This window comes from Papio anubis, chromosome 7 (assembly GCF_008728515.1).
Source record: "Papio anubis isolate 15944 chromosome 7, Panubis1.0, whole genome shotgun sequence".
In the NCBI taxonomy this organism is placed as follows: domain Eukaryota; kingdom Metazoa; phylum Chordata; class Mammalia; order Primates; family Cercopithecidae; genus Papio; species Papio anubis.
The window spans coordinates 104,482,477-104,497,640 of NC_044982.1; the positions used below are offsets into that span (position 1 = coordinate 104,482,477).

Below are 15,164 nucleotides of genomic sequence, written 5' to 3' on the forward strand. Positions count from 1 at the left end.
AAAAGAACAACAACGATAAAAAGAAAATTTGATATATTAGACTTCTTCAAAATTTACAAAGTTTGCTCATTCAAACACACCTAAGAAAATGTGCAGGCAAGCCATACTGGAGGAAAATATTTACAAATTATATTTGAAAGGACTGTATCTGTAGATATATAAAGAACTGTATTTGAAAGGACTGTATCCGTATAAAGAACTGTAACTCAGTAATAAAAGATAAACCACCCAGTTTATTATGGGCAAGTATTTGTCCAGACACTGCCCCAAAAAGCTATTATGAAAGACCAATAAGCATATGAAAAAGTGCTGAACATCATTAGTCATTTGGGAAATTCAAATTAAAACCACAGTGAAATACCACTACACACCCAATGGGATGGCTAAAAATGGGAAAGGCTGACACCACCAAATGAAGATGCAACTGGAATGCATGCATCTGTGATAGATGCATAGAATGCTACAGCCACTTTGGGAAGCAGTTCAGCAGTTCCTTTTTTCTTCTTTTTTTATGGTAAAATTTACTGTTTTAGATCTGTGTTTTCTTCCCTTCGTTCTCTTCATGTGATATATCACACTGATTGATCTTCATGTGCAGAACCAATCTTGCATTTCAGGAGTAAATTCCACATAGTCATTGTGTATAATCCTTTAATATGCTGCTGAGTTTGGATTGCTAGTATTTTATTAAGGATTTTTGCATCAGTATTTACAGGGGATATTGGTCTGCAATTTTCTTGTAGTGTCTTTGTCTGGCTTTGTTATTAGGATAAGCTGGCCTCATGGAATGAGTTAGGAAGTACTTCCTTCCTTTTCAATTTTTCTGGAAGAGTTTGAGAAGGCTTGATATTAATTCCTCTCAAAATGTTTGGTAGAACTTAACCAGTGAAACCATCCTTTTTTGGGAGGTTTTTGATTATTGATTCAATCTCCTTGCTAGTCATTGGTCTATTCAGATTCTGTTTATGATTCAGTCCTGGTAGGTTGCATATTTCCAGGAATTTAGTCATTATGTTGGCATACAATTGTTCATGGTACTCTCTTACAATCCTTTTTATTTCTGTGAAACCTGGAGTCATGTTCCCACTTTCATTCTGATTTTAGTAATCTGGGTCTTGTCTTTTTTTCTTCGTCCATCTAGCCAAAGATTTGTCAATATTGTTGATCTTTTCAAAAAATTATCTTTTGGTTTTGTTGATTTTTCTGTATTGGTTTTTCTGTTTTCTGTGTACTTCTGTTCTTTATTATTTTCTTCCTTTTGCTAGCTTTAGGTTTAGTTTATTCTTTCTATAGTTCCATAACATGTTAAGTTAGGTTGTTGATTTAAAATCTTGTAGACATTTACAGCTGTTAATTTCCCCCTTATCACTGTTTTTGCTGCATCTAATAACTTTTGGCATAGTGTGCTTCATTTTCATTTGTCTCAAAGTATTTTCTAATTTCCCTTATGATTTCTTGTTTGATCCCTTGGTTGTTTAAGAGTATATTAGTCCATTTGCATTGCTATAAAGGAATACCTCAGGCTTGGTAATTTATAAAGAGAAGTTTATTTTGGCTCATGGTTCTGCAGGCTGTACAAGCATGGAACTAACATCTACTTAGCTTCTGGTGACGGCCTTAGGAAGCTTGTGATCATAGCAAAAGGGGAAGCAGATATATCACATGGCAAGAGAGCAGGGGGAATTGCCACACTCTTAACCAGATTACCTGTAAACTCAGAGCAAGATCTCTCATTACCATGGGGAGGGCACTAAGCCATTCATGAAGGATCTGCCCTCATGACCCAAACACATCCCACCAGACCCCACCTCCAGCACTGGGGATTATTTTTCAACATGTGATTTGAAGGGGACAGACATCCAAACCATATCAAAGCATATGCTGCTTAATTTCCGTATACTTGTGAGTTTCCCGGTTTTCCTTCCATTATTGAGTTTTGCTTTCATTTCACTGTTACTAGAAAAGGCATTTTGTATGACTTTACCTTTTAAAATATATACTGTTTGTGGCCTATCATATGTTATATCCTGGAGAATGTTCCATTTGCACTTGAGAAAAAAATGTATATTCTACTGTTGTTGGGTGGATGTTCTATACATTCTGTTAGGTCCACTTGGCCTAGAGTATTGTTCAAACTCTATTGTCTCATTGTTCTGTTCATTATAAAAGTGTAGTATTGAAGTCTCCAAGCATTATTTTAGAAGTATCTGTTTCTTCCTTCAGTTCTATAAATGTTTGCTTCATATGTTTTGGAACTCTGGTATTTGGTGCTTATGCTTATAATCGTTATATCTTCCTGATGAATTGACCCTTTTATTAATGTCGTTCCAGGCTGGAGTGCAGTGGCACAATCTTGGCTGACTGCAACCTCTGACTTCCAAGTTCAAGCAATTCTCCTGCCCCAGCCTCCTGAGTAGCTGGGATTACAGGCACGTACCACCATGCCTGGCTAATTTTTGTATTTTTAGTAGAGGCGGGGTTTCATGTTGGTCAGGCTGGTCTCGAACTCCTGACCTCAGGTGATCCGCTTGCCTCAGCCTCCGAATGTGCTGGGGTTACAGGCCTGAGCCACCGCGCCTGGCCTGTAACAGTTTTTGACATAAAGTTTGTCTCTTAGGATACTCACCCCAGCTCTCTTTTGGGTATTATTTTCATGAGATATCTTTTTCCATCCTTTCATTTTCAACTTATGTATGTGTTGAGAGCTAAAGTGATTCTCTTGTAGATAGAATGTAATTGGATCGTGTGTTCTTATCCATTCTGCCAGTCTGTGGCTTTTGAGTTGAATCTATTTACATTTAAAATAATTACTGATAGGGAAAGACTTTTGCTCCTTTGTTAGTTTTCTGTATGTCTTACAGCTTTTTTGTCCCTCTTCCTCCATTACTGCCTCCTGTTGTGCTTATTTGATATTTTGTAATGGCACATTTTGATTCCCTTTTTCTATAGATAGTTTCATTGTGGATACCATAGAGATTGCCTAGGACAACCTAAAGTTACAACAATTAGTTTTAAATTGATATCAACTTAACATTAATTGCATACACGAACTCCTATATAGCTCTACCACCCCACTCTGTTTTGTAAATGTCACAAATAATATCTTTATATATTATATGCCCATTAACATTTAAAATTATTTTGTATGCATTTTTAAAAGCAAAGTTACAAACCAAAACTGTAAAAATGCTGCTTTTTATATTTTCCCATGTATTTACCGTTATCAGAGATCTTTATATCAAGTTTACAGTCTAGCTTCCTTTTATTTCAACCTAAAGGATTTCCTTTAGCATTTTTTGTAGGTCAGATCTAATGGTAATGAATTCCCTCAGCTTATGTTTATCTAGGAATGTCTTAATTCCTCCTTCTTTTTTGAAGGACAGTTTGCCAGAATCAGAATTTTCACTTGACAGTTTTTTGTCTTTTAGCACTTATATATATAATTTCACTGCCTTCTGGCCTTCAAGGTTTCTGCTGAGAAATGAGCAGATCATCTTATTATTTCCTATATGTGATGAGTCTCTTGTCTTTTACTGGTTTCGAGATCCTCTGTCTTTTGACTGTTTGGTTATAGTGTGCCTCAGATTGATCTCTGTGGGTTTATCCTACTTGGAGTTTATTTAGCTTCTTGGATTTGTAGATTCATATCTTTCCCAAAATATGGCATTTTTTGGCCAAGATTTTTTCAAATATGGGGTCTCACTATATTGCCCAAGCTGGTCTTGAACTTCTAGGTTCAAATAATCTCTGTCCTTTTCTCCTCCTCCTCTTTTTGCTGGACTCATAAGATGTGTATTGGTCCATTTGATGGTTTCCCATAAGTTCATTAGGTTCTATTCACTTTTCTTCGTTCTTTTTTTCTTTCTTCTGTTTGCCCAAATCTGATGCTGAACCCCTCTGGTGAAGTTTGTTTTTTTGTATTTTTCAACCTTCGAATTTGAGATGGAGTTTTTGCTCTGTCACCCAAGCTGGAATGCAGTGGTGCCATCTTGGCTCACTGCAACCTCCGCCCCTTGGGTTTAAGTGATTCTCCTGCCTCAGCCTTCCAAGTAGCTGGGATTACAGGTGCCCACCACCATGCCCAGCTGAGACGAGGTTTCACCATGCTGGCCAGGCTGGTCTCAAACTCTTGACCTCAGGTGATCCCACCTCAGCTTCCCAAAATGCTAGGATTACAGGTGTGAGCCACCGTGCCTGGCCTGTTAGGTCACTTTTCATAATTTCTTTCTTTGCTGATATTCTCACTGTGTTGTTCACCTGTCATTTCCTATAGTTCCTGGTCTGTGTGTGTGTTTTTTTTGTTTTGGTTTGTTTTGTTAGGTCTTTGGGCATATTTAAGACAGTTGTTTTCAAGCCTTTGTCCAGTGCCTGTACATCTTTAGGGACAGTTTCTTTTCTTCGAGTGTACCATATTTTCTAGTTTCTTTGTATGCCTTGTGATTTTTGTTGAAAATCAGGCATTTTAAAAAACAGCCACCTCTCCTACTTAGTCTTTGGAAACTGTCTCTGAGCCTAACAATTAACCCATCATGAAAATTTTAAGTTTTCTCAAACGCTTTATGAGTCTGTCTTGCCTGGGTCTGCATATACATACCCTTCTTAATTCCCCTATATACATAGCTGCTTTCGAATGTCTTAATTTCCCGAAGTATTTTGTCTGAGGTTATCCTCAGGGCCTTAGATGATCTATTGTTCATCTGTTGCTCATAATCTCTTGTTTTTAGGCATCCATATCTGTCATCCCCCTGCAGCTTTCCTGAGTAGTAGTAATTGCTTTTCTACCTGGGAGCTAAGTGAAACAGACTAATCCTTCAGGCAGCCCACAGACTTGTCAGAATGTTGCAGATAAGGTCTGCTCTGCTCCCTCCAGTTCAAGGGACACAGTTGGAAACTGGGCTGCTGCCTCCTCCGGACCAAGATTGTACCACGCTGGGGAAGTGGTGCAAGGTTGAGTGAAAATACCCTTAAGTTTCCTACTGTTTTGAATGTGACTTTTCTTGAATGGGCATTTACTTGTTTGCTGTAGAATTTGACTGTTTTCCAGAGTCCCTTGTAAGGTTATTTTAGCCAATCTCTTGTTTCATGGAGATGTTTTCATGGAGGAATGAAGACTTGGAGCTTCCTAGTCCACCATATTACTGATGTTACTCCAGTGGTCAGGCTTTGGTTTTAAAGTCATTAAGACACAGTTGCTTCTTGTGTTCAGTGGGATTAGGTTTGCAAGTTCACTCCTTATAGCCACCCTCTCTCTTGAATGGCATGGATACCAAGAGTGCCAGGGCCTGAAGCAAGGTGAAGAGGCATCTGTGGTTTCTCTCTGACTGGGGCTGCTTGACTTCATGGGGAGTGGAGCTTGAGTACCACTTGCCTGGCTCTGTGCCAGGTGTACAGTCTTATTTTTGCTTGGGGCACAGTGGTGAAATGTGAAACTTGTAGACCCTGCCCTTCAGGTGGGGTCACAGAAAGGAAGCATCTATAGGTGTGGAGCTATCACTGGTGACTTAGATGAGGGCATGGGCCACAGTTTGCTGATCTCCTTAGTAAACAGTGGTCTCCGGGAGGGAACGGGGGCCCTGGACGCTCCATGCACTTGTCACATTGGGCCAAAGAGAAGAAATCTAAGCATGAGGGTCTTCACTGACCTTCAGCCAGCCAGCTGCTTCCATGTGAATAGGGAGGGCAGGCCCTGAGAGCAGACGCCTCTGGATGACTTGACTGGCTGAGCTAATGAAGCCTTTGCCATGGCTGCCCAGAGAGAGCTGGTTTAGGGTCTAGCATGACCAAGGAAGGGTACATCAGGAGAGCGCCCCACCCAGGGCACTGCTGTTTTAGCTGAACAGGCCCATGGGCTGTGAACCCAAGGCCCTCCCTGCGCCCCCCACCCCTTCCTTTCTATACCATGGCAGAGACTCATGTAGGGCTGACTGCTTTTCTGAGACAGCACTGAGGCTGCCAGCCTGTGGCCAACAGCAGGGCCTTCACCACAGCCAGCGGATGCTGAGCCAGCGTTCCCCACTCCTTCTCTTACCAAAGCACGTGAATCCCAGAACAGCAGGAGCTCTTACTTCTGGCTTTTGCCCAGTCCTGCAGTCTGGCACTGTCCACCTGAAAACAGGAAGCATGGGCCTCTTTCTTGGCACGTGACTCCAGCACCATCAACACTTATCTAGCGTAAATGCACCTCTGGGCACCGTGCTAGGTACGGTGCCATCCTAGGAAAACCTCCAGAGGTTTGCCTGCTTCCCTCAAGTAGAGAGCCCATATGGAGAGCTGGAGTGAGTTGTTGTGCACAGGGCAAGGTGCACAACTACTTGGTAGAGCCAGGCCTCTGGGGGTCACTCTGGGAGAGCCTGAGGTGCTGGGCCAGGTGTAGTAAGGAAGATGGGAGAAGGGTGGCTGAGTGCACAGAAGAAAGGCAGTGGAGTCCGTGACTTTGGGGATCCCCATGCAAGTGCCGGAGCTGGTGCTGTAGAGCTGTGGTAGGGGTAGAGAGATGCTGGGACAAGAGAACTTTCTGACCTGGCATTCCTGGAGGGCCTGTGAGTGCAAGCATGGCAATGTTCTTGTTGAGGCGCTGCAGCCATGGTGAGGCCCTGTGGAGCAAGGGCTAAGGGGAGGAGCTGTGAGTGGGTTCCGCCAGCCCCCAGAAGCCTGGCTGTGATGGGGTGAACTCTGCTGACCATTTGGGAGGCAGAAGTACGGCTGTCTTACAAGAAGACACGTCTTGTAAGCGGCCAACAGTGGGACGAGACTTCAGTGGTTAGCCTTTCTTCTGTGCACTCAGCTACCCTTCTCCCATCTTCCTTACCACACCTGGCCCAACACCTCAGGCCCTCCCAGAGTGACCCCCAGAGGGCTGGCTCTACCCACTCCAGCCCCGGCACTGGGGAGAAAGGCTAGTGTTCAGCACCACAGCCACCATCCCCTCCACCCAGCCCCACACATGTACTAGGGTCCCATCTAGAAGAGCTGCTCCCCCCAGCACACTCCTACCTCACTCCATCTGTGCTTGCCCTGTTCTCATCCTGCCCCACCATTTCACTTGACTCCCAGCACAGGTGCCCTGGCACAGCAGGGATCTTGTGGTGATTCTCGCTGAACATCCACAGGGGCCTCTAGAGAATGCACTGAGGACTTCTGGCCTCATTCCAGTGCCTCTTTACCACCCCATGGGCCTTACCTCACCCTTTTCTCCAGCACTGTTGGGCCAAAATGAGACCTTATCAAAGAAAGAACAGGACACTTGCCTTTTTCCTCAGGTTCTTAATTATGTTTTTAGTTTTTTGCGAGTCTCTCTGGAATCCTGAAGATGTGGAAGAGTTTGACTAAAGTATATAAATACTCAGAGCTTTTTTTTTTTTTTTTTTTTTTAACATCCAGGATCTCAAGGGTGTTCAGAACCTTTTCAAATAAATAATACAGCCATAGAAGAGAAGCAGCCTATAGGCCTTTCCCTGTGAAATGGCCCCTGTATGGGGACACTTCAAGCTGGGTGGAAGGACAGTTGCACTGTGACAGGAGAAAAGAAATGATCTTTTTCTCTGAGGAACGTGAGTCCCCTTTAGTTGTCAGGCCCAGAGAGGCACTGAAATGTGACAGCAGTTACGCCTCACTCCCCACACTGACCTAAGTAATTGCGTGCTCTGTGGACTCTAAGCTAGTAGCCATAAATTAACCTAACAATGCCATAATTCATACCCTATCATTCAACAGTGTATAGCCAATTACTAATCAGTGTTCTTTTAATAAACCAGTACAGTAAAAATTCCTTAAAACTTTTATAATTGCTGATTCATTCATTTTTCTTTAAAAACTGGAGCATCTGCTTTATTCTGCAGAACACTTCCAGTGTTTCCTGAGCAGCTGGCCTCAACCTTTGCCCAAATAAACTCTGTATGTTAATTTTGCCTCAGTTTCTTTAGGTCAGTAGGAACAACAGAGCAGTGGCTGACTACAGAAAATGTTTGGGATCTTACCTGAGGAGCTTCTGCAAGGAGGCTTCCAGATGTTTAAAGTTTGGCTTGAGTTGGGGTGTCCTCAGACCCCACTGACATGGAGTAGTCATCATTCTGAGAACAACTTGGTATCTGTTATGAGACGCGGTTTGGCTGGGTGAGGTGGCGATTGGCTTCACACTGTGACAAGCCACCTTAGGCTGCCAGGAGAAGCTCTCCGTGGGGGAGAGGCTGCCCCTAGGTGGAGTGAAACCAGGTGCTGGGATCTCCTGATCATGACGTTTTCTGCTTTGCAGACTGATGAAGAGAAGCAGCAGGACTTACCTGTGGTAATGCCAGTTTTTGACAGAAATACCTGCAGCATCCCCAAATCCCAAATCTCTTTCATTGATTACTTCATCACAGACATGTTTGATGCTTGGGATGGTAAGAAATCTTCCTTAAAATAGCATATTTTTCTCTAAATAATAGGGAACCACTATGAAGGAGTGCATTTGACTCATTTAGAATATGATTTGGGGCCTGGGCTTTCAGGAACTAGAGAGAAGTGAACCATCACCGAGGGCCCCTGAGGGCTGGGTGTTCTTTCTTAACACTCTCCACAGGCTTAGGCATCTTTATGCCTGTTTTATAGATGACGGGATTGAATTTGGGGCCCCACAGCTTACAGTAGAGCAGCTAGGGTTCAAAACCAATCGTGCTGGCTCCAAAACCCATGGTGTTTCGACAGCAGCCCTTTGCCCTCCACTATCCCCTGCTTCTCCCGGCCTCACTCTACACAAGACCAGAAGGACTGGTCTGTCTCTGACTGATGCATGTCACCCTCCTCTAACTTCAGGGGGGCACAGGAGTCTATCAAAAAAATATCAGAGAACTGATATTCCGTGGTCATCTTTGTCCTGAGGGCTGCACCTTGGAGGAGGGGCTACAGGGCTGATAAATGTCCAGGAAATAAACCCGTGTCTCAAGAAGGCCGTAGAACAGGGGTAGGCGGCTGGGGAGAAGGACTGAAGCAGTGGAGACAGCTGCGGCTTTGGGGGAACTGCATGCTCTGCAGTTCACTGCCTCTGGGACTGAGACCAGACGTGTGCATCCCCAGGCTGCACGTTCTTCATGTGGTGCAGGTGGAAGGAGATGCTGGTGTATGATGTGAAGCATGCGTGAAGGGAGAGCGAGCACACAAGGGCCAGGCCGTCAGGTGGGGGGCACACTACATGTTGCTTTCTGACACCCAGGCCCAAAGGTGCTGGTTTAATGGTAATTAAGCAGATTAGCCACCTTCTGTTTTATTTACCACAGTTACCAGCTCAGCAGGTGGTCATAGAGGAGGTGCTGGCATTGAGAATAGGGTCAGCCAACTTCAGTCAGCCATGGCTCAGCTCATTGAAGCTGCTGGGTGTGTTTGCCTGGGTCTGTTTAGCCTCACGCAGATGCCTGCTCCCATCTGTCACTCTTTAAAATGCTCTTAGTAGAAAGCCCAAAATGTAAACAGAGGCTGTGAAAGGATATCACATTCCCATCTTTCTCTCCAGCCTTTGTAGACCTGCCTGATTTAATGCAGCATCTTGACAACAACTTTAAATACTGGAAAGGATTGGACGAAATGAAGCTGCGGAGCCTCCGACCACCTCCTGAATAGCGGGAGACACCACCCAGAGCCCTGAAGCTTTGTTCCTTTGGTCATTTGGAATTCCTGAGGGCAGCCAGAGTTTCTTGGTCCTTTCAGTATTAGGCAGAACAGCCCCCTGGTCTGCATAGCCTGTGAAAGCCCACGGGGACATCAGTAACCTTCTGCAGCCACCATCCGATGCCATTACTGTCAAGTGAGACTTGGCCACTATAGCCTGGGCCTGCTGCAGGAGCTCTTCAGAAAGGCACATGAAGACCATGGTTTGCATCAGCTTTCTGATAAAACACAAGGTCTGGCGTGCCCCTGCAAAGGGTATTAATGGATTTCCTGCCAGTGACAGAGCATGTCTATTGCAAACAATTTCTCTCAGTTATGTTCAGCACTTAAGAACGGCTAATGGCAATAGGATCTTTAGCAACTTTTTCACATCATAGAAGGTGCAATCACTCACTCTGGAACACTACTGAGAGTGACTTCTCTTTTAAAATTGAGTAGCAAATGAAAAATTAAAAGAAAATTTGAACTTGATTATTAATATCAATTAAAATGCTTTATTTATTTTATTAAAAGCTCAGTATTTTCTGTGAATTCAAAAATAGTTCAAAGCCAAAGCCAACTTCAAATACCATGACCAAATTTACATGATTCATATTCATTATGCATTACTTGGTATACAGACTTATTTTCATAATGCAAATTAATATAAAATGACATTTTTACTGCACTATAGAAATATTCGTGTATGTTAAACTTTTCTGATTGAGGCTAATTGGAAAAAGCTGGGGTCTTTTTCTAAGCACTAAAGAAGGCTGCTTCTACTCTATAGAACCCAGGGCTCTGAAATAGCTCTAGCTGCCTAATGAACTTCACAGGTAACTCCCCAAGGTAAAATTAGACTCTTCTTGGTTTGCAAAGAAAAATTAGGACTTAACACTTTTTTCTAAAATTTTATAATTGAATTCCAAACGTCTACCCTATTTTATACTGTTTCTACAAAATATTCCTTATAAAAACAAAGAACAAAAATGGTATATTTAATGAATTGACATTTTATAACCAACCTGTTTTTATCTGCAGTGGGAATCTTTGATGCCAGAAATTTATAAAGAGGTTCTGTACCTTCACACTTTGAATAAGCATAATACCATAAAAAATGACACTTGACATGTCAATGTGTTTGTCATTTCATTTTAAACTCGTATTTGTGGTTTTTTCCCAGATAAAAATGAAATTAAACCATTTCTTTTTAAGAAATCATGTTTTATCTTTTTGGAGAATTCTTTGTATCATAATACTTATAATATTTATTTTTTTAAATAAAGGTCAGGCACAGTGGCTTATGACTGTAATCTCAGTACATTGTAAGCCTAAGAGTTCAAGACCAGCCTGGGCAACATAGCAAGACCTCATCTCTACAAAAAATTTAAAAATTAGCCAGGCATAGTGACATGCACCTGTGATCTCTGCTGCTTAGGAGCTGAGGTGGGAGGACTGCCTGAGCCAAGGAGTTCAGTGCTGCAGTGAGCTATGATCATGCCACTACATTCCATCCTTGGCAACAAAGCAGGACCCTATCTCTAAATAATAAATAATATTCCCTACTTTACAGAAAAGATTGGTAGTTAAATGACTTTTTCAAGGTCACACAGGGCCATATGAGTATGTTGAGAAGTTCTCAGAGTTAACCTTAGTTCACTGCCTGGTACCTCTGAATGGGTATTGAGAGATGAGAGGCACACTGGAGAACTGACAGAGGGCTCTCAGAGATGGGTGCTGGGTACCAGGTACCCATTCAGAGATGTCAGGACACTGGAGGGCTGACAGGGCAAGCCCTTTGGGGTCTCTGTTTAAGGAAACAAAGGCTTTGTCCTATGTTAAGACATTTGACCTGGGATGGTAATTGTGGACGAAGTGGGGAAGACAGTTCTGTCCCCTCCCCAGGTGCAAAGGAAAAAAGAAATGAAGCACACGAAGAACTCAACCATCTTGAGGCAGACATAGCAGTGTATGCAATATATGGAATTTGCATCACCAAGACTGGTAACAATTATCAAATAATCTGAAAGAGACGTTAAGATGAGTAGGCTTAACATGCTTAAACAGATAAGCAAAAAAGAAACTAAACCAGACCTGGCGTGGTGGCTTACACCTGTAATCCCAGCACTTTGGGAGGCCGAGGCGGGCGGATCACGAGGTCAGGAGATCGAGACTATCCTGGCTAACATGGTGAAACCCCGTCTCTACTAAAAATGCAAAAAATCAGCCGGGCGTGGTGGCAGGCGCCTGTAGTCCCAGCTACTCTGGAGGCTGAGGCAGGAGAATGGTGGGAACCCAGAAGGCGGAGCTTGCAGTGAGCCGAGATCGCGCCACTGCACTCCAGCCGGGCGACAGAGCAAGACTCCGTCTCAAAAAAAAAAAAAAAAAAGAAAAAGAAAAACTAAACCAACACAGTTTAAAAATAATGGATTTGACAAAAAACCATATTAATAGACTAGAGATGATGAATATAGTCATTGAAACAGACAAAAAAACTTCAAAGTCTAGGTGTCACCGAAGACCAGACGTAACTAGAGGGAATTAGTAAATTGGAAGACAATGAAGGGACTCAATTAGAATACAGCACAGAGAGAGAAAAATGGAAAATTTGAAAGATAAAACATGAGAATAGAAAGAAACACTTCAAAATATGTCCAGTTAGGAGATCCAGAAGGGAGAATGGGGAGAGGCACCATCTGGAGGAGGACAGAGTCCTCCAGGATTTGATAGACACAAGTCCACAGATTTAACGGCATATTGAATCCTAAGCAGTATAAATAAAACAGATCCACACAAGTGAAGCTGTAGACCATTGAGCACAAAGAGAAATACTTAAAAGTTGAGAAAAGACAGGCCGGGCATGGTGGCTCACACCTGTAATCTCAGCACTTTGGGAGGCCGAGGCAGGCGGATCATGAGGTCAGGAGTTCAAGACCAGCCTGGCCAATATGGTGAAATCCTGTCTCTACTAAAAATAGAAAAATTAACCAGGTGTTATGGCGGGTGCCTGTAGTCCCAGCTACTCAGGAGGCTGACGCAGGAGAATTGCTTGAACCTGGGAGGAGGGGGTTGTGGTGAGCCAAGATCGCACCATTGCTCTCCAGCCTGGGCAACAAGAGTGAAACTCTGTCTCCAGAAAAAAAAAAAAAAAGAAATCACAGGAAAGCAAAGAAGAAATAAAATGCAACTAATGCAACCAGTAAAAGAAAAATGGAAAAAGAAAATGCATGAGTTAGAAAAGACAGTGGCAGAAATAAGTATAAACTCATACACATAATCTACTGTAAAGATCTACATATTAAAAAAAAAAAAAAGCATATGGTGAAACCCCGTCTCTACTAAAAATACAAAAATTGGGCGTGGTAGCATGTGCCTGTAGTCCCAGCTACTCAGGAGACTGAGGCAGGAGAATCGCTTGAACCAGGAAGGTGGAGGTTGCAGTGAGCTGAGATCATGCCACTGCACTCCAGCCTGGATGACCGGAGCAAGACTCCGTCTCAAAAAAAAAAAAAAGGTAGCATATGACAAAAGATATAAACCAAACTCGGTAGCTCAAATCAATGTAAATTTATTGTCTCATGTTTCCTGGGACTGTAAGGCTGGAGTCAAGGTGTCAACAGGGTTGGTTCCTTCTGTGGGCCCAGAGAGAGGAATCATCCTGTGCTGCTGACAATCCTTGATGTTCCTTGGCTAGCAGATGCATCGTCCCAATCTCTGCCTCCATCTTCACATTGCCTTCTATGGGACCTGTGTCTTCCCTTCTACTTATAAAAACACTGGTCCTTGGATTTGGGGTCTATGCTAAATCCAGGCTGGTTTCACTTCAAAATCCTTAACCGATTACGTCTGGAAGAACCCTATTTCCACATGGAGTCACATTTTGAGGTTTCAGGGGGAAACTGTTCTACCCATGACCAGATGGTGACATCATGTTCTTGTTTGCTTACTCTGATGAAGCAAGCTGCCACATTGTGAGCTGCCTTGTGAGACATACATGGCAAGGAACTAATGATAGCCTGCAGCTCACAACCAGCAAGGAACTGAATCCTCCCAGCAACCACGTGAGTGAGCTGGAAGTAGATCCTGCCCTAGTCAAGCCTTTAGATGAGACCACTCTCCCAGGAGACACCTTGATTACAGCCTTACAAGAGAATCTGAGCCAGAGGGCCCAGCTGAGCTACACCTGGATTCCTGACACACAGAAACTGAGATAACAAATGTTTTAAACCATTACGTTTTAATGCAGTTTGTTGCACAGCAACAAATAACTAATATGTAAACTGTATAGCACTGAAAAAGAACGAAGCAGAGCTACAGATGTTAACTGGGGGAAAGATTAATAATACTGGATGAAAAGGCAAAATTGCACTATGATATAGTTTATGTAATTTTTTTGAATACCCAGTACACTAATGCTCATGTAGAAATTAATAGTAGGAACATTAAAATTCAAATATTCAGGAAGTTTACAAATACTGTGAACTGGCTTATACAATACTGCCTAGCCTCCTGGTGTACACGCAGAGAGTGAAAAGCCTTTCTTCCAAACTCCCTTGCACCCAGGTTTTTATATCTAATTTAGATTCACTTGTCAGATGGCATTTGTCCAAGACTGATTTAGAACTGAGTCATAAATGGAAAAAAGCAAAGGTCCACATTGGGGCATTAATTTTGAATGTCAGAAATGCCATTCTAGACCCAGCAGCTATAACGACAGCTTCCTGATTGTGGTAGAAACAACAAGGCTTTGGAGCCACAGCAGTAACTTTGGCAGCCCAGCCTGAGGTGTGATTTTAAGGAGACTTTCCAGGAAACACAGTCAAGGGTCTATTTTTTCAGCTCTTGCACTGAATAAATCCCTTCGCTTAAGCCGGCTAGGGGAGTTCTCCAGTCTCAAAATTAAGGACTCTGATCAAGACCAGAAGTATATACTCCAACTTGAAAATGGCAGTTACCTTTGGAGGCTGGGGAGGGGTCTGGTGCTGGGAAGACCTTCAAAGGGAACTATGTATATTTTCTATTTTTGAAATAAAGCAGAGGCAGGGCATGGTGGCTTATGCCTATAATCCCAGTACTTTCGGAGGCCGAGGCAGGTGGGTCACCTGAGGTCAGGAGTTCAAGACCAGCCTGGCCAATATGGTGAAATTCCGACTCTACTAAAAATAGAAAAAAAAAAAATTAGCTTGGTGTGGTGGTGGGTGCCTGTAATCCCACTTACTTGGGAGACTGAGGTGGGAGAATCACTTGAACCTGGAAGGCAGAGGTTGTAGTGAGCCGAGATCGTACCACTGCACTCCAGCCTGGCGACAGAGCGAGACTGTCTCAAAAAAAAAAAAATTAATAAAAGGTAGGCACAGCAAAATGTTAACATTTATTAAGTCTAGTGGTGAGTACATTAATTTTTTTTAAAGGTAGCTAGGGCCAAGGCAGCTAGGATTTTTTTTTTTTTTTTTTGAGACAGATCTCTGTTGCCCAGGCTGGAGTGCAGTGGTTCAATCAGGCTCACTGCAGCCTCTACCTCCCAGGCTCAAACAATTCTCCCA

General features: G+C 43.0%; 1 protein-coding gene across 3 annotated transcripts in view; it reads left to right on the forward strand.

Moving 5' to 3' along the window:
* Positions 1-10,842, forward strand: part of PDE8A (phosphodiesterase 8A) — a 154,586-nt gene extending 143,744 nt beyond the window's left edge. The window contains exons 21-22 of one of the 3 annotated variants that reach the window (XM_031668385.1): positions 8,252-8,381; positions 9,488-10,839. In XM_031668385.1, coding sequence (XP_031524245.1) covers positions 8,252-8,381; positions 9,488-9,594 — 237 coding nt within the window. In that variant the 3' untranslated portion in view covers positions 9,595-10,839. The other 2 variants (XM_031668384.1, XM_031668387.1) reach the window with 2 other exon arrangements.
* Positions 10,843-15,164: the final 4,322 nt, after the last annotated feature.